The 18,781-nt window shown below is 38.0% G+C and overlaps 3 protein-coding genes across 11 annotated transcripts in view; 1 reads left to right on the plus strand and 2 right to left on the minus strand.

The window, feature by feature from the left end:
- The window catches only part of LOC104929097 (inactive dipeptidyl peptidase 10), a 49,743-nt gene extending 48,729 nt beyond the window's left edge, over positions 1-1,014 (minus strand). Inside the window, exon 1 of the mRNA XM_019271146.2 lies at positions 684-1,014. Coding sequence (XP_019126691.2) covers positions 684-743 — 60 coding nt within the window. The 5' untranslated portion in view covers positions 744-1,014. The remainder of the gene's footprint in view (positions 1-683) is intronic.
- A 4,016-nt stretch (positions 1,015-5,030) lies between these two features.
- LOC104929098 (sodium/hydrogen exchanger 2) lies at positions 5,031-12,919 on the minus strand. The gene is made up of 13 exons (XM_010743538.3): positions 12,167-12,919; positions 11,730-12,055; positions 11,139-11,276; positions 9,870-10,120; positions 8,738-8,955; positions 8,451-8,650; positions 8,193-8,282; positions 7,993-8,063; positions 7,718-7,885; positions 6,404-6,509; positions 6,109-6,225; positions 5,938-6,031; positions 5,031-5,802 (listed from the first exon to the last, which is right to left on the minus strand). The coding sequence occupies exons 1-13, from the start codon at positions 12,444-12,446 to the stop codon at positions 5,363-5,365; spliced, it is 2,499 nt and encodes an 832-aa protein (XP_010741840.3). The 5' UTR covers positions 12,447-12,919; the 3' UTR covers positions 5,031-5,362.
- Positions 12,920-14,302: 1,383 nt separating this feature from the next.
- LOC104929099 (type I inositol 3,4-bisphosphate 4-phosphatase) overlaps positions 14,303-18,781 on the plus strand; it is a 41,975-nt gene continuing 37,496 nt past the window's right edge. For all 9 annotated transcript variants that reach the window (XM_027291506.1, XM_019271133.2, XM_027291509.1 and 6 more), the window contains exon 1: positions 14,303-14,428. The gene's annotated coding sequence lies outside the window, so the exon portion shown is untranslated. The remainder of the gene's footprint in view (positions 14,429-18,781) is intronic.

An 18,781-nucleotide genomic window follows, 5' to 3' on the forward strand; every position in this document is an offset into this window, starting at 1 on the left:
CTAGAGACGGTTAATTGTACAGTAAAACACCATAATATTTTAAGACAAAACCTTTATTCATGTGGTATTTTCAATTAAACAGCAAAACAGTTTCTTTTTCTGAAAAAAAGTTGTATTTCTACGTTAAAATATGGAAGAAAACACAAACCTTTAACATGAAATTAGTGGTATAATATCCTTTTACTGTAATATTAGAAAAAGCAATACCGTATTTATTACGGTAAAATTTGTTTGTCTGTGCCACAGTCATATTTCATGACAAAACCTCTATTTTATACAACATTCATGCAGTCAGCCACAGCTTCCAGTTTTTTTTTACAGTAAAACAACAGGTTTTTTTTTACAGTGTGGTTTAAGAAGGAAAAGTGAGATTAAGAGTTTTTCTCACAGCGAGTGGGTGTATTAACTGTTCTGTGGATGGTATGATTAAGCCTTGCACGCATAAACTTGGCATAACTTTCATTTAAAACAAAAATATCCACCATTTGGAGCAGATTTGTGACAGTAAAATCCTGCGTTTACAAGAATGCATGAGTCATAATAATCTACTGATAGTCACAGGAGCCTTTCTCCTAATTATATTAGTATTATTACTCAAGTAAAGGATCTGAATACTACCACCAGCACTACCTGAGCACAGCGTGAAAACAAACCCACTCCAAACATGAACAAATCCATCCTACCTTGGTGTCCTTGGCTGGTTGACAGTCGATCTGATGGGAGACAGAAGCAGTTTGGTTCATCTTTGCTTCTTTATCTAAGACTGCACTCGACTCCCAGCAGCTCAGTCTTAAAGTTTCCTCCGACTACTGCTTCTCAGAGCTGACCAAAGCAGAAAATGATGCTAATAATACTGAACTGAAAGCTGCAGAGCTGCCGCACCTCGTCGTTATTGAAGCTTTCACCAGAGGCAATAACATTCAAGTACACAATCTGTTTTCCATCCTTTGGTTTCTCTTCTCTCGCAGCCTTCCCTCCTCTCTCTCCTCTTCCTCTATCTTCTTCTGCAAGTAAGTGCTGCTTCATACGCAGCTGACAGACAGTTCATAAACCAGGATGTTTGCCAGTTCCTCCCACATACGAGGACGTTTCTTGATCAGAATGCAAATTTGCTCCAGGCAAAGATATTGCAGGCGTTTTGGTTTGAGCTTTACAAGCATTTCTCTGACGTTCTTATTCAAAACGACTTAGAGCAGAGGTTTAATGTTCGGATAAAAGATGGATTTTGACAGGATTCATGCTGATGAATGAACGTTGAATTCAAACTTTGACCCTGCTGCGAGAAAAAAAGAGAGAAGAAGAAAAGAAGCACAATGTGGAGAAACTGGAAGCTTTACAGGCAGATATTTGGTACAGTATTCATCTGTATTGTTATTACAAAAGTACTTTATGAAGAGTACTTTCCACAACAGAAATTTGTATTTTAGGAGTTTAAAGAGGCAAACAAATCCAACAAGGAGCAGGCAGGTATCCGAAGTCAAAGACAGGCAAAACAGGGTCAGAACGAGAAATCAAAATTGCTGGAATTGCTGGAGAGTTTGGCAAAAACAACACAAGACAATCTGACAGGGATCAAGTGGAAATGGACTAGTATATATATGCTTAGGGGCTAATGAGCAAATGGACTGCAGGTGAGGAGATGGGTGGGGAAAACCAGGTGAGGGAAATGAGCTGATTGCATGGAAGAAAGGTGCGATCTGAAATGACAGGAGAATTAGTAGAAAAACTGAGTGTAACTGCGTTACAGCAACGCTCCAAACATATGATGATCTTACAGACCATCATGCATTGCTGTGAATTAAATCATCGAATAGTATATAAAGTAGTTAAAGTGAGCTCATTCAAGTAGTAAAATGCAGCATTAGAGTAGCAGGAATATGGATCGAAAAATATTTTTTCCTTTTTTTTTACTGCACAATGAGTACTTAATACTTGTTCCCGACAGGATCTGAACATTTTTTTGTCCATCGTTGTGGCTCCTCATACCTATACATGCGTGCACATGTTAAATCATCCCCTTTCCCAGACTTGTTGTTATTTGTTACAGTAAACTGTTGTCCCCATTAAATATTTATGAGCACGATTCATATTTGATGAACTGGCTTTTCTCCATACCACTAATCATATTTATATGTGAGGATGATCACTGTCAGCGAGGGCGTACAGCTTTGAACATTCACTCACCAGCACAGTTTCTAATGGACTGGAGGTCAGTGTCCATCAGATATGTTGTCTTTATTTGTAACCTGTGGAAATAACAATCCTTTATCATCTTTTTCTGTCTCAAACTTGTGTGTTAAGTTGTAACATTAAATAATACAAAGGGAGCCATTAACCATGTCTCTGTGATATTTAAATCAAAGGTTATTTAATAGAGTAAACAGACAGAAATAAACCAAAGTAAAATTATGACGAATGTTCGCCCTTTACACAACATTTCTAAAGGTTATCCTGCTGTAGAAAAGATGCTGATATCTCCGCCTCAGCTCTCTGTGATTTACAGAGTTTCCTGATAGACAGTGAAGTAAACAGCTGCCGACTGTAGCTGCTGTTAGCTAACGTCGGCTCAGTTTGTTAGCAGGGCTGCCCGGATTGTGAGCTCAGAGCACCAGGGGAGTGTTAGTGTTTGTACCACAGGAATATTGGACCACAGAGAAGAAGAAGAGGAGGTTTTCAGGCCTGAAGCTGGTGTCATGCTAGAACCAGAGCTGGGCAAATGGGGAATGTAACCAGGCTCAGCAGCCTCTATGGACATAATGGCAGAGGAGAAGAGGCCGAAGAGGATATTGACAGAGGAAGCTAAGAAGAGAAAATGAGAGAGTGAACAATATGTACAATAATTCAATATATGCTTGTTATGGGCATTTCTCTTTGAACCAACATGTCTTATATTTCAATATATGACAGAAAGTTCAAAGAAATGCTCCTAAAAAGTTCAAACCCCTGGACTCGAACATCATTTACATGTTTAGAACTTGCAGAAGTTTGTTTTGCTTTCCAATGAAACCTGACAAAATTTGTCCATGTGTGAAGACTTAAAGACTTAAAGAGGCCAGCATAGTTTCTTTTCCACGCTCTCGTTTAAGCAGCATATTTATCTTCATATTTTCACCAAAGGTTACACAAATCATAATATTCCCAATTTGTGCATTTATCATCAGTTTATTATTCCTTTCTTTACCCCATTATGAAAAAAAAAATCTTAATTTCATACTGCAGTGGTTTTCAGTAAATAAATAATAAATAAATAATAAAATGTTACTAATCGCATTGGAGCATCTTTAATTAGTGCAGGAGGCGAGGAAGCCGAGCATAATCAAGACAAACGTTTTCCCAAAGAAGAGTGGGATGTAACAAGCTGCTGGCCAATGGGGAGCGTTAACAGCTTAATGAGTTAATGAAAAATTTGGCTGCTTGTTAGTTAATGTATACAATTTTACAATAAATGCCAAGAGTGTTTTATACAGGAAAATAGAGCCTGCAGTCCTTTTATCAAGGTATTTCTGTGCTTTGAGTTTTATTTTTCTCAAAGCAGTGCACGTCTTTAATTCCAAATCTTTTTAGAAGAATGAAGTTATTTTTTCTTGATTTTAGTTATAAGATAAGATAAAATATCTTTCCTGCTCATTTTTTAAAAGAAAATGTGGTTTTGGAATCAAATAAGTGAAAAATAAAAGATACTTTCTTCTAGTTTTGAACTAATCCATCATTTAAACAACAACATTTCATGCATTTCATGTGTTTTAGTGCGATTTCAGCACCTCATCGTGCTTGTTCATCCCAGTTTTAAGTCCTTTAAAGCACCTTAAAGAAAAGCACAGTGCAGACAATAATATATATCATTTTGCCCTCGTTGCCTGGCAGATATAAAGATATAAACTTTGAAAGATGATACTGGGTGTGGAAGGTAGTCAGAGAGTCGGATGCACCAATAAAAGAGGACATTAAAGCAAACGAGACAGTGAGAGCGTTTAGTGCTCTGCCTCCTCTTTCCTGAGTTTTATAGTACCTGAGGGTCCTCTGCCTGATATCAAATGTGCTGGTTAAATGGTAGAATACATATAATGTAATATAACTCCATATGCATCAGATAATCTAACTGGATCGGTATCCTGAAGGAAATCTTTATCTGAGGGCGTTCGATGTAAGCTTGAAATTTAAACAAATGGAAAGAATACACTGTAATGATATGAGAATAATTTGTGTTGTAACATACAGTAAGAAAGAGAATATACGATGATGCTGTGACAGTCAAAAAATAAATATGTGCTAAGAAAATTTGATTAGAGCAAAACATAAACAAGTGAAGACAGCAGGTAAATTAAAGAATTAGTGCCAGAATATACTTAGAGGACCAAACGTACTTATTATTAGTATTAGTATTAGTATTACTGTCAGGTTATGCCATCATTAATAATATACTATACTATTTATTAGTTTAGTTACTTTGCAGATTCAAATATTGAATCCAAAATATAAATAAAGTTGTAAAAAATGTAGTTGTAACGTAACATCAAAAACTCAAAACTATGTTTAATTACAGTAATAAGTTAAGTAAATCAAACTGATTTATATCAAAATATACTGATATACATTAAATACATTTAAATTCAAATGAAATTCGAATGTAAATGAAATACAATCAGTTTAATTCTATTCATTAGATTAGATTAAAATTCAAAATTAAATTAAATAAACTAATTAAAAATAATGTAAAAGCGAAACATAGATATAATTAAGTTTAATAAAGTTAAATAAAGAATTTAAATGAATGAATGAATTAAATCAACCCAAAATAATTAATTATCTTAAAAATAAAAATTGAAAGGAATTTAATTAATTAAAATTAAAGTTAAGGGGGGAAAATTATGTAAAGTGAATTAGATTTAACTTTTATATTTTGATGCACCCTTCAAGATTTTCTATAAGATTATAAGATTTAGTTGATATTTTGTTTTTCTATTATTGATAAAGCAAAAGAAACTTCTCCCTCTTTTATTAATACAACATACTAAATACTGTACCATTGAAGTGTGTTGTGTTGACTCTTGATTGGCAGTCCAACTAATCACTCATTAATCCGTCATGTTAGATAAAACTATTGCTATTTTTATTCTGAGGAAAAAGCTATTAGATAGAGAGTACAAGCGAGTCGAGGTTTGTTGTATTTATTTTCCTACATTCATACCCCACATGTTTTGAAACAAAACCCCCAATATATTCTGGATAAAAACTGTGCATGTGTAAAAAAAACAGCAAAATCTCAGTGGGCCAAACCAAAATATTTATATCTTAGAGACAAGAGCAGTAAATCAACCCAAGAGAAGAAAAGATGATATCAAAAAATGTCTCTTTCTGTCCATCAAAATCTCATAGACCGATGTGGCGACTGTCTAATAAGGGCGTTTCCTGCACCATTTTCTCCAGGATCCTGGTTCTCAGGTACCCATCCACGAGGTGGTGGTAGCTGGGGAGGGTCAACCCTTTCTCCTGTATCTTCAGAGTCATTTGCATCTTCCTCTACCCAATCCGAACTGCTTCTCCTGGGTGCAGGAACAGGTCCTCTCCTGCCTCTGAGGCTAGAACCTCCCAGACTTCCAGGACCGGTCTTGTTCAAAGCATCTTCCCCATTAGAGCGTTGGGGTGGGTGGACAGAAACGGCTGGCTGCTCTGCTGGATTTTTTATCTCTTCGATGGTGTTCAGCCTTCTCATAGGAACTACAGAGCGGGATGAGGAGCGAGCCGACGCACCAGCGAACTGGACATGGGCTGAGAGATGGTCCACGTCGCCGCTACCACTACCTAACATGACATGAGTTGAGTTAGGACAATATTTGGGTTTGGTTTGCCTTCGTTTTTAACCATTTTCTTTAACTAAGTTCATCAAAACAAGGGTGATCTGGCAAAAAAATCTTGTTGTAATCGCACCAAACCCACCATGACTTCGTCTCCTGAGGGCAAAGGCGGCCTCCAGATCCCCTCCAGGTTGGAGGGAGTAGTACTTTTGAGACCTTGGGATGTTTCGTTCAGGCTGAAAGAAGAGGAAGAGTGAAGTTGAAGACAAGAAGATATTTTAATTTTAAGATCCTGTAAAACAAAATAACCCACCGGGTCACGGAAACTTCCAGCACGGATGGTGCGTCTGATGCTTGCGTGGCGGCGAATCAGAATCTCCCTGGTTCTGCTCTCATCAGGCAGATTGTATTTGTTGGTGTAAGCCATCGTCTGAAAAACATTGAGATATATGTATACGTGTAGTAGTTAGAAGCACGTGAAGCTTTATGGCAATAAGTCACACACCATCAAGTAATTCATTTCATTCGTTGTACACAAAAAAAAGCATGAAACTTGAGTTTTAACTGATGAAATAGTACCACATCTTAGTAAAAGAAGTTGTAGTCACCTTCTGTCTGATCTTGTACATGTTCTTTGACAGGATGTCATGCATATTTCTCACTTCAGCAGCCATGAACTTCTTCTTTGGTCGAGACGCTTCCTTCTTCTCGTCTCTGATAGGAGGTAAGAGCAAGTAACAATGAATGAGACATATGTATATATATATATATAGCTCTGAAATGTTTTTGTTATTGCTATCGACATTAAGATGGGTGGCAATAAAGATTGGATAAAGGTTTCCATCTGATGGAAAAACAGCATCATTAGCTGCTGGAGTCAAATTAGATTTAGTTTCATGTATTCAGCTGATGCACTCATGCTGACAGTAAGTGGAGGAGTCTTGTGTAAAGACTCTGAGTAATACATTGACCAGTGCATCACTTATAAGCTGTTATTAAAGGGGAGTGCTGTTATACTGGATATCAGCACGGCTATGATTCTGTCATATAATCACAGCTGTGCTGATGTTTAGTATAACTGCACGACTGCAATACATGAACAAGTCCAGCCTGTTTCCTGCTGTGTCTTTGTATCATGTGAGCAACCAGTGAAATAAGAGTCTGTTGACAGTAGCTCTGGTCTTTTTCTCATCTTGATATTCTGATTAAATCAAACATGAAACCATGGCACCAAACCAAAGAAAACAGGAAACCGGGTAGTTACTTTGGTAACAGCTGAAAACATTCCTAAAATACCATCACACACACGCGGCAGATGGTGTCTTAACAGTGTTTTGAGTCTGTGTTTAATTCGTCAACCAACCAGCCCTTATTTTAGTGGGAAATCTTCATTTATCTATGGTAATCTCCCACTAAAATAATGCTGGTAGACAGTTGTTGAGTCAATAATGGATTATATTGATGCCGAATTGACAAGAATACTGTCAACATAAGAAATCCTTTATCTCATGTTTCATTACTGACGGTGGCTGATCAGGTTTCTTATCAGGTATTCAGTTTCTAACAGCAGTATGCAGTACATGGTTGATCCTTGTATGTGTGTTGTTAAACTACTTGTAGGAATATGTTCATCTTTGTTACAATCTAAGATAGATGACGACCGTTACGGTCGTTAGAACACCTGCAGAGTGCAGAGATACGTTGTTCAAAGTGCTGTTACGCTCTATAAAAGCACTCAAGGAACGACTTGTTCCAATACAATAACTAGTATGATTTAATGGTCGCAAGGTTGTGAGGCTCAGAGTATCTCTAGACTTTATGTAGGAAAAACTGTTGTTTTATACAAGTTTTTCCCTTTACGGTAAGAGATCTGGTCTTTTTTTAATATTAAAGGTCAAAACAGGAGACTCTGTAAATCTTACTGCAAAGAAATGATAGATGGCGCTGCGCTGAGGTCGCCAATAGGTGTGTCCAGTAGGTCAATAGCATTCTGCAGCTCCAGTTTCTTATAGAGAGACACAATGCTGGACTCAGCCCTGTGATCTCGGACCAGGATTCGCCTCAAAACACGATCGTTGAACTTCTTAAACCTGACACAAAAACAAAGAAATAAAGATTACTCAAGCTGCAGCAACTCTGCAAGAAGAGTCAATACATTATAGAGTTGTTTTTCTAACTTGGTGTTCATAGATCGTACTTGTCTTTCCAGTAATAATGGCTCCATTGTCCACACAAGTCCTCAACACCACAAATAATGTGCTCCATCACCTGTGCACAACACAAGCATACAAAGCATACATCAAGAAACAATCAATGTAATTCAGCAGCTACAGACAGGAACCATTAGAAATCTTTTAAAAAACGAACAGCTGCATTACAGTGATAGCTCATACTTGCCCTGGTGTGAACCTCTACGTTGATGGTTTGCTTGTCTTTATTGGTTTTCCTGATGTTCATATATTCTACGATGGGGCGGATGCTGATTCCCTGAGAAGACGGTAAAACAATAATATTTAAAAGGGGTCAGAGAGAATTGGAACGGCATATGTTGTTGTTTTGTTGTAAGGGTTTGTCGCCAAGTGCTTGCTCATTGTGGGAGTTGTTGAGTTGGGTTGGGAATTAAAATTAAATTGAGTTTCCAAAAAAAGTTCTCACCTGTATGAAAACTGTGCATATAATAATGGCAATTGAACCAGTGACGAAAAGATCCTTTCTGTTAATACTATCAGGCAAAGTGAAAGCCAGGGCAAAGCAGATTGCCCCTCGCAGGCCTCCGTAGGCGAGACCAAACTGGTCCTTGTATTTGAACTGGATGGTACGGAACGGGTTGATGATCTGAGTCAGCACCAAAATACCTTCAAGACAAAGTGTTGGGAAGTCACTGGATTTAAAAAAACCTGTCTGATTAATGGAGCTTTTCAGATATAAACGAGGACTCTCACCAATTATTCTCCAGAAAAAGGCAAACACCAGCGTGAACAGAATGTAGGCCCAGTTCCACTCGTGCTCAACCGTTACGGTAATAACACCCAGGAAGAAGAAGATGAGAGTTTCAGAGACGGTCGCCAGCATCTTGACAACATGGCGGATGGTGGTGCAGGATCTCTGCGATACATTCTCCTCCACGTAGTACTTCATAGTTATGGCACATGTAATAATGCTGCAAGGAGGTAAAAAAAAGTTTGTTCATAACCCTACTGATAAACTCAGCCATTATAAAGCCTAAATCTTTTATCAAATGTTTGCATATATTTTTTATTGTTTTGCCTTTACAAGCTTTATTTGATAGAGACAGCTGAAGAGTGACAGGAATGTGGGGAGAAAGAGACGGGGAATGACATGCAGCAAAGGGCCGCAGGTCGGATTCAAACCCTGGGCAAGAACTGAGCCTTTGTACATGGGGGCGGTTGCTCTACCAACTGAGCTAACCAACACCCTAGAATTTTTTTCTTTACTAGTTTTTGTATTTGACTTGTAACATGTTGGGCACAGAAAGCTTAAAGTTTGATTGAGCTTGTCTCTCTTACTCTCTCTAACTCTTTAACACGCTCAGTGGGTGGAACACTAAGTGGAAGAGCAAGTTTGTACAGGTTGCACAAACATCCGAAGAGTTTGGTGGGTAAAAATTCACATCCTGGTGTAAAGTGGTGAAACACTACTGTAGTTAACCTAAAGGCATCCTGTATAACCCTAAGCCTGTCTAAACACTAGTCCATGCATTTAGTACTGTAAAGCTGGATTACTGCAACTCAATCTACGCCTAGATTGGGTATTGGTTGGGCCTGCTCCTGTGGTCCTGCCTGACATCCACTATAAATACTGTCTCACCAATAATTTGAGTTCTGCTTAATACAAAATTCAACTTTTCAACTTTAACTAAGACATAAACATGTTTATCTTAATTACTGTCAAGTTTTTCACATTATTTGAATGATGATATTTTACTTAAATTTTATGTTTTTAGGTCTCCAAAATGAGTAGTATTTGTAGTAGTATGAGTAGTAAAGTAGTAACTTTTTATAATGCTTGTATTGTACTGTAGTTTGGTTTGTCAGGGGTTTGGCCTACACTTACGCCAAGACGCTGGAGATGGCGAAACACTCAGCCACCAGGTACGCCAGGTAGCTGTACATGAAGATGAAGAGGGGCTCGATCTGACGGACATTGTGAGTGAACCGTGTGGTGAACGCAGCCACAAATCCAAACACGAGACCAAAGAAGACACCTCCGAATGCCACCACGAAGAACCTGGCAACTCCGAGAAACACATCAGTTGATTCAACAACTGGCATGTCTGCCAAAAAGGAAAACATGCTGTAAAGTGCCTGTGGAAAGACAGAAAAAGACATTAACATATGTATAGTATGAGGTTGGATAGGGGGATCCCCCCAGGATATCCTTAAAGGCATGTCAACAATGCATGTTCATACAGCTATTGTCAAACAGGTTCAACAACTCAAACACAAACCAAGAATCTGCTACAATTAAACCTTTTTCGGTTAGGCTGAATATCATGTGCCAACTTGATCACTTAGCTGGTAACACTGGCAACAGTAATTTTCTTTTGGCTGCAACTGAAGGTGATCAGTGCCAGGAAGGGTTGAAAGAAACCTGCCTCCCATTGGAAACCCAGCCAAAGAAAATGTAGGCTTGACATTGACGAACTGGCCAAACTAGACTAGACTGCAGGCACTCTTTCTTTCACAAAATATTCAAAACCCAAACTGCTTTTTGCCAAAGTTATGGTTAAGTTCAAAGGTTTTCAAAAGTGAGAGTGTTGTTTTCAGAAGTGAGAGAGTTGAATTTGAGGCACAGTCGTAAAGTGTAAAAATTCTCACTACTTTTCAGCATCATAACTAAGTCTAACCTTAACACACAGTCATGACAGACACTTTTTTGTTTACAGTGTGATTAAAAAAAATGTAAGTCTGTAAACCTTTTATAAATCCTTTTTTTTAAACATGCCTGATAATCATCATCATGTTTTTAAGTTTTTTTTAAAGGACTGAGTGTTTGTACATGGGACGGATGCTCTACCAAATGAGCTAACAAACACCCCTTGGCATGCTTTTGACGGTGCTAATTATCCAATCCTTAAACAAATACAGGCTCAAACTGTGGCTAAATACATCAAATGTCTTTGATGTTTGCAGGATAAAATCTGTCCTTTAATGCTATGAAGGTGTCATACTATGACCCCATAGCCATAATAGTGGATTTCTAGGCTTATATCACAAACAATACTTTATCCCCCAGCTTATTAGTATTCAAGACTAGATGGCACAACAATCTATTTTTACAGATACAGTCCACGCAAACAAACAAACGCCCCCCTGTACTCACCACAGTGACAGCATCGTTGAACAGTCCCTCTCCAAATATGACTATATATATCTGTTCATTGACTCCCATGTCCTCAAACACATTCAGAGCAGCCACTGGGTCCACAGCTGAGATGATGGCGGCAAATAGCAAGTTCTCCTGCAATGAGGAAAATTTATCTGGTTTGAAGTGTATCGACCTGCTTTCCCACGATGTCAGAGGTAGGTAGTTGATGGCAAACACTAAACAGTCGTTGTGCAACTGGAGATGTCTAAATTTAGCTTTAATCCCTTTGTCATTCAATCATATTGTTCATAATGGCATGGCGTATGATGTGGTACCTACAGAACCTTCAATAAAAAAGTAGGTTTTTCTTTGCTTTAAAGGTTTGTGAGCCAAAAAGACTGGAAACTGGCAATAGTAGAAAGGTGGTATCTTGCCCAAATTCCTCTCAGAAGTGTGCTTCATGACAGATTTGCGTGTCTGGTGCTTAAACTTTTAAAATAAAAGCTAAATCGCACACATACAAACATTAAACTTCACCTTTGACCTTTAATCAGAGAAATCCTTTCCAATACACTTTTGTGCTTCCTGTGATTTTCTTTTACTGACCGCCAGGTTGATATCCTGAAGTCCGAACACCTCAAACTGGCAGATGGCGAAGAGGGAAAGCCCGATGCCAATACTGTTCCACAGGGTTCCCACAACAGCATACCACAGCACCGTGCCACAGTTTTCGAAGAACGGCCTGGTGGGCATGAAGTAGCCGCTGTCGAGGACAATTGGTGGGAGCATGTAGAGGAAGAAGGCGTTGGAGCTGAGGGCGGTGGGGGGCTCCTCTTTGACTGTGTGCATGATGCCTCCGACAATGAGGCCAATCACGATCAGGAGGCAGGACTCAGGGATCCAGATAGTGATTTTATGGTAAATGTGGAAACCTGAAGAAGAGATGAAAAAGATGGATAGACTTCTGTGATGGCCTTATACAAAGCAATCATTTCTTTATGCACAAACATAAACCTCAACACAAGCGATCCATCCAAACGTACCAATCTTGGCAAAAGAGGCCAGCAGTATCCACAATGTAAACTCAAAGGGGACCTGGATCCGAGGGTAGTCCATTGTAAACACAGGAAGGCTGGCCCGCTCCTCTTCAGGGAAGGCTTGGGGTTCATTGTTGAAAGGTTTGACAGTGGGGCGGTTGCTCGTCTGTGCAGGTTGTGACTCCTGAAGCTCACATTTCCCTCCAGAACAACAGAGGTAGAGGAGCAGAAGCATGCAAAAGACTCCTCTCTCAGTCTTGACTTCATACAAAACAGAGGTCCCCATTTTCACTGGTCAGCACAGATCTCAAAATATGTCCAACAAAAGTCATAAACAATGAAAATATGAGTCCTGAGACATTGAAAAAAGTTTGTTGTGCAGCTTCAGAAGGCTGTAGCCATTAAGAAAACTACAGTAACAGCTGCCATTTAGGCCATGAAATCCAGTTATTGTACGCAACAGTTAAAGATGAAAGATTGAACTGGAAAAAATGACTTCATGTTAAAGTTTTTGTTACATAAATCTAAAGAAAGTCCTCCTCCTAACTACTCTTAAAAAGATCCGGTCTGAGGTGCAACTCATTTCTGGTTTCAGGTGTTGTCAAACCTGCTTGTCACACACCTCTGTGTCCTGCCTACAGGGTGGAGCTCATTATGTGCCCTCAGTGACGTGAAGAGACAACAGGAAGACTCCATCGTTTTTCATGAGACAAACTGCTGCTCTGATTAAAATGAACTCATTTAATAAATTAAACATAACAGCACAGCTTTTAAAACAGGTGTTGAGACCTGCAGTGCCAAATAAACTCCACAAGATGGAGATAGAAGGCAACTATTCTTTCTCAAGTGTCCTCAACAGTGATTCTACTAAAGAAATGGAGAAGTTTAATTTTATTTATTACCAATTATAGTACCATCTGTTAATATTTAACAAAGCTAATGCGTAGCAAAGATAAAACATGATATACGATGGCAAGACAAAACAAAAATGAAAGCAAACAAACACATTTTGCTGTGATAATTATAGTTGTTGTGGTGGGAAAACCTCTTGTATTGTCAGAGGGTAATATCTGTGAAAAAATAATACAAGATTTTTTTAAAAACGACATTTTTCTGTGATGTATATGGTGTTGTAGCCTCCTGAGTGTTATATAATCATATTAAAATGTTGTTTATGTATTCATTTTCATCTTGAGTTGCATAGTATTCTGCTAATTTTACGAGCATAACATATATAGTATTTACATTTATTTATTTAGTAATCCATTTATTTCTGTATATCTACAGGTATTTATTTATTTATATCTATATTTACTCAATTATTTATTTATTTAGTCGTTTGCTCATTTATTTATTTATACATTTATTTATTTATATTATTATTCATTTGTTTCTGTTTTCAACATTTATTTGTGCATTTATTTCTGTATACGTGACATCTATTGCACGTCTGTCCGTCCTGGGAGAGGGATCCCTCCTCTGTGGCTCTTCCTGAGGTTTCTTCCACCTTTTTTCCCTGTTAAAGGTTTTTTGTGGGCAAGTTTTTCCTCACTCGAACCGAGGGTCTAAGGACAGAGGGTGTCACTCCCTGTACAGATTGTAAAGCCCTCAGAGGCAAATGTACTTTGTGACTTTGGGCTATACAAATAAAATTGATTTGATTTTGATTTGATTTGTATATCTACATGTATTTATGTATTTATCTATCTATCTGTTTATTTATTTCTGCATCATTTGTTTCTACAATTATTAATTTATCACTGTATTTCACCATTTCTTTGTTTATTTATTTATATGTACATTTCTTCTATTATTTTTAATTCTTTTTTTTAATTTTCCAGTTTCAACATTTATTTGTTCATTTACTTCTGTATTTCTACATTTTCTCATTTATTTATTGCTTGTTTGTTTCTACAATTATTAATTTAGTTCTTTTAGTTAATTTCAGTTCATTTAGTTTTATTTCAGCATTTATTCATTCATTTATTTATTTGTGCTTCATATGACTTGTTGCAGAGCAGCAACAGTTTAAAAACGTGTTTTTATTTTTTTCTATAAATAAATAAACAAACAAACAAACAAACATTTTGTCATTCTACGTGCTGCGTGCGAGTGCTTGCGTGATGACGCCACCGACGTGCCTTCGCAGGGGGCGTGGCCTCTGTGCCTCAGTTGGACCAGGCGGAGTGCGGCAGTTTGAGGACGAGCTCGGACAGTTTGTCTGTTAGCCCGCAAACGGATGTTTTAACAGCACACGGAGCTGAACCGGTGAGTTAACGACTAATGAGGGTTCAGTTTAATTAAAAACACGGAGCGGAATGAGTCGACTAAAAGCGGCTAATGCTGCGTCTTTTGTCGGTGTTTATACTGTTGGCGTTTAAGTTCAGAGACGGAAGCTTGTTTGTTAGCAGCCAGGACAGCAGACTGTTGGCTTTTAAATGACAAACATGAGAGGACACACAAGACAAGGAGGGACCCAAGAGCAAGATAGGACGTAAATAAACATAAATAAGGACATAAAAGACGTTAAAATGGGTTAAATATTGGTTTTAAGTGGCTTATAACACCTCTGACAGGACATATATGATGCATAAATGAGTGTGGCAGGCTGCCTGTAGTGTTACATAACCTCCATGCTGGGTGTGTGTGAGTGTAAACATATAGTGTTTATCTGCCATGTCATGTTTGGATGATTATTTATGATGTGCATCATCCTCACACACACACACACACAGAGATGTGTGTTCATACTGCTGACTGTGTGTGTCTGGATGCTGACATGTGCTGTGTTTGTGAGTTTGCATGTTGTCCACACATTTCACTGCAGCCTCTCTCTCTCTGTCTCTCTGCTGGTGTTGAGTTTCACTGTGCAGGGAGTCAAGGTCAGCGTGGACATCGATTTTTAAAAGAAGAGCTGATGATGATGATGATGATGTTTTTATAAGGAGGAGGAGAGTTGGACATGAGGCCCCGAGACCAGATTCAAAGTTTGAGTCCAAGTCAGGGCGAGTTTGTGTAGTTGTATATCTACTTTGTTCAAATCATAGACTGTATAAAACATGGATGTAGTGTCTGTGACGTCGACCGGCCGAATGATGCCTGGTTGCTCAAACAAGCCATCTGTAACAGCACTCACCTGTCAATAAAAGCGTCCAAGCTCCTAATCCTGCATGACTTTAAGCCTTAATATAATTTAAACAGGTGAGTTGTATAAAAATTCAACCTCAGTACAGTTAAATTAGCTATAGAGACCAAAACAGTTTTTTGTACCAGGCTGTAAACATGTTTATTTCTGCTGTGAAACATGGGGACTTATGGAGACTGACGCACTTCAAGTAGACGATTGAGGAACTGCAGTTTTTGCTCGTGGTACTTTCAGCAAGGGGGCGCTGGCCCGGATACACATGCAGGATATAAACAGTCCACAGATGTTAGGTAGTGAATTTTCTACAGTTAAACTGTGGGAATATTATAGCACTGCAGCAGAGTGGCTCTCAGGAAGTGTCTCTCTTCATCACTGTAACAGCCGACCACAGTGCCGTCTGCGGTAAGCCAAGCATAACACAGCAGGCAAACTTTATTACCACGTTTTATACAAAACTACATTCCTGAGATGATGATCATCACTCGGCATTCATTGTTTTTACAGTCATGGCAGTACAGAGCAAACAAGAGGTGTTCTTGTTGTCTCGTGTAGCGTGATACGTCACATTTAGGAACCTCTTTGTATAATTGTCCAGTTCTTTTTTTCTTTCTGCTCATTTATTGGCAGCACAACAGCAATTTAACTGATTAGTTTTGATATCCATGAGTCATTTAAGTGCTTTATTAAGCAGAAAAACGCCAAACACTAGCTGCTTCCAGACACTTTTGAGTTGGTTTGGAGCAACTTAAAGATGTCAGCTTGAGCTTTAAATCAACAGATTCATAGATTATTACAAAATACTTGCAGCTCTGAGGTGTCTGTGTCAGTGAATCAGTCGCAAATTGCAAATTAGGAACTGTTTCACCATTGGTTAATCTGCATATTAGTTTCTATCTCAACTGATTAATTAGTTTGTCTATAAAACGTTCAGTTTTCTAACATTTCTGACACAGAAAATCAGCAAATTTTCACGTTTAAGGAGCTGGAAGCAGCAAATATTTATCTAATTCATTAACTGACTTGTCGTTTCACCTCCAGTGATTTTTTTTTTGGGCTAGATTGAGCAGCATTTATGTGAGATGTGAAGCACATTTTCTGTCGGCTCGTTATTGATTTGTTAGTGTTCGTTTCTGTGTTTTTGTGGTGACTCATCAAGCTCTCCCACTCGGCTCAGTCAGGTCGAGCAGACGCCTGTTGATTCCTCCTCATCTGTATCTCCCTCTGTTTCCTCTCATCATACGACATATTTACAGAGAACACACGTGTGTGTGTGTGTGTGTGTGTGTTTGAGAACACACGGATGTTACATCCCGTCTTGGTTTTTAAAGATGGAGGAAGTGGAGCATGTAGACAATGTAATAACGAGGGGATTTAGATGGAGGGACGCTCAGTGGGTCGGTAATGAGCTGTGTCATCCTCTCAATAATACATCAGCCTTGTCAGAGAGCGTCTTACAAAACATTTCTGTGCTGAATAAAGTCAGTAATTACAGCATGTGCACGATAAAGAAACAAATAACAATATGCTAGCAGCAATAAATCAATAAGAAGTAGCTGAAGTCTTCAACTTTAAATAATCAGCAGAAATTAAAAGCAAATACATTTTTAATCGATTAATTGTTGCTCCAAAGAAAAGCTTTAAAAGATGAGAGGAGCCTTGTTGTTTTTTATTATTTAATAAACTTTATTTCAACATGAATTCACTATTATGTTTTATTATTTGTCATCACAGTCAGAGAGTAATTGAAAGTCTAGAGGAAGAAAGTATTTGTACATTCTCTTTGAATGTCGCATCGACCCATCAGTGTTCAGATTTCATCCGACAGCACTTCAAGATCTGTATTGATGTTTTTACGTTGCAGAACATCTCGAGACATCTTCGTTTTTCCCTTCTTGTAAAGCACACACACACTTCTTCAGTGTCATGTCGACATGTGTTCAGTCAGGACGGTCTGCTCTCGTCGCAACAGACGAATTAATTATTGATAAGCGCTTGGGGAAATAGAGAGGCATCAACAAGAAGAGTGAAACCTGTGAGTGTGTTGCCAAAGATAGGACCGACACATGGAAAGAAACGTGATTTACCACCGTCACTGCTGAAAAAAAATCTGTTTTTAATATTTAACTCGTGTAAAAACAACATTCATGCCTCTTTGATGAAGTTTTAAAGTGTTTGTTTATGAGACATTTTTAAATTAGACTTTGTCGTTCAGCTCATTTTACTGGAATTAAGTTCCTACAGCACAGAGAACAACGTTTTTACTTCTGTGTAGAGCTCAAACTGAAAACGGTTATAAAGCTTTTCTTTGCCATGTGTGATGATAAATTATAGATATAGATAATTAAATATCTTTGGTTTTAAACAATGTTATGATGAGTAAAAAACATTTGGGATTTAATTAATCAGATATAAACAACAAGATTATCCTTATAAGTGCAAAAATATGGAGCAAATTTCTATTATTTAAATAAATATTGGCAACTGGAAGAGTTGAACTTTTAAGTATAAAATGCTTAAATACCGAAAGCTGGTGTTAAAATCAAGATTTGACCTGATTGTAAAAGTTTGGCAAATCCTTTATTTTAACCGCAGTGTTTTAAATGTTAGGAACGTGCTTGAATTCAGATATACAGCAGTTAGTTTTGACCAAGTAATCTGATTGGACAAGAGTCGTTCCATGTGTGCTGATATAGAGCGTAACAGTACTGAGGCAGGTGTTCTAACGACCGAACATTAATAGTCATCTCTTGAGGTCATGCTGTTATACTGAATATCAGCACAGCTGTGAATTATGTGACTGAATCATGGCTGTGCTGATATTCAGTATAACAGCACGACCTCAAGAGATGACCGTTTTCACTTCCTCTCACGTGATTTTAAAAAATAATAGATAAATCCTTGATCTTAAAACATTTTAAATCATCCAAACAGTTATATGTAAACCAAAAATGTGAAAAAAATTTGAAATGAGTTGTCTCCTGGTGTCTTCACCTGTCCTTCAGAGCTCAATAAGTCCCGTCCACCCCTGAACTGTAATGATAGTTTTGATTACTTTTATTCATATTTATCAGTGTAATTCACAACTTTCATATCAGAACATTAAAAAAATATCAGAAACTAATGGGGGAAAAAAACATAGAATACACAACAAAAGTTTTCTGTTGTGTATTTTGTCTAGCCCACAGTCCAACCTCCCAAAGATATTTAATTTATGATGTTCTAAACCTGAGAAATACAGTTAATTCACACACTGGAACCATCACATTGCCAGTGTATTAGATACCAGCTAAAACTAACACAGTCCTGCAAGAAACCCAACCCTCATGGAGGTTATAATGTTGAAACTGCTGATGTTGATTCAACTTTATGGTCATTTCGGAGGCAGTGTTTTACTAAGGGAAGCGTCATCTTGTCCACTGGGGCGGTATTGCTGTTTTTGCTGCAGACTCGGCAGAGGAAGAGTTAACTGGTTTGAA

The sequence above is a fragment of the Larimichthys crocea genome, chromosome XIX (genome assembly GCF_000972845.2).
Source record: "Larimichthys crocea isolate SSNF chromosome XIX, L_crocea_2.0, whole genome shotgun sequence".
In the NCBI taxonomy this organism is placed as follows: domain Eukaryota; kingdom Metazoa; phylum Chordata; class Actinopteri; family Sciaenidae; genus Larimichthys; species Larimichthys crocea.

Excerpts from the sequence above, each read along its gene's own strand:
- LOC104929098 (XM_010743538.3), bottom strand. The coding sequence starts at position 12,446 with ATGGGGACCTCTGTTTTGTATGAAGTCAAGACTGAGAGAGGAGTCTTT. Across the intron at positions 8,956-9,869 it reads GCCATCTCCAGCGTCTTGGC|CATTATTACATGTGCCATAA; the intron begins GTAAGTGTAGGC and ends ACCTCCTTGCAG. Across the intron at positions 8,283-8,450 it reads TATGCACAGTTTTCATACAG|GGAATCAGCATCCGCCCCAT; the intron begins GTGAGAACTTTT and ends CCGTCTTCTCAG.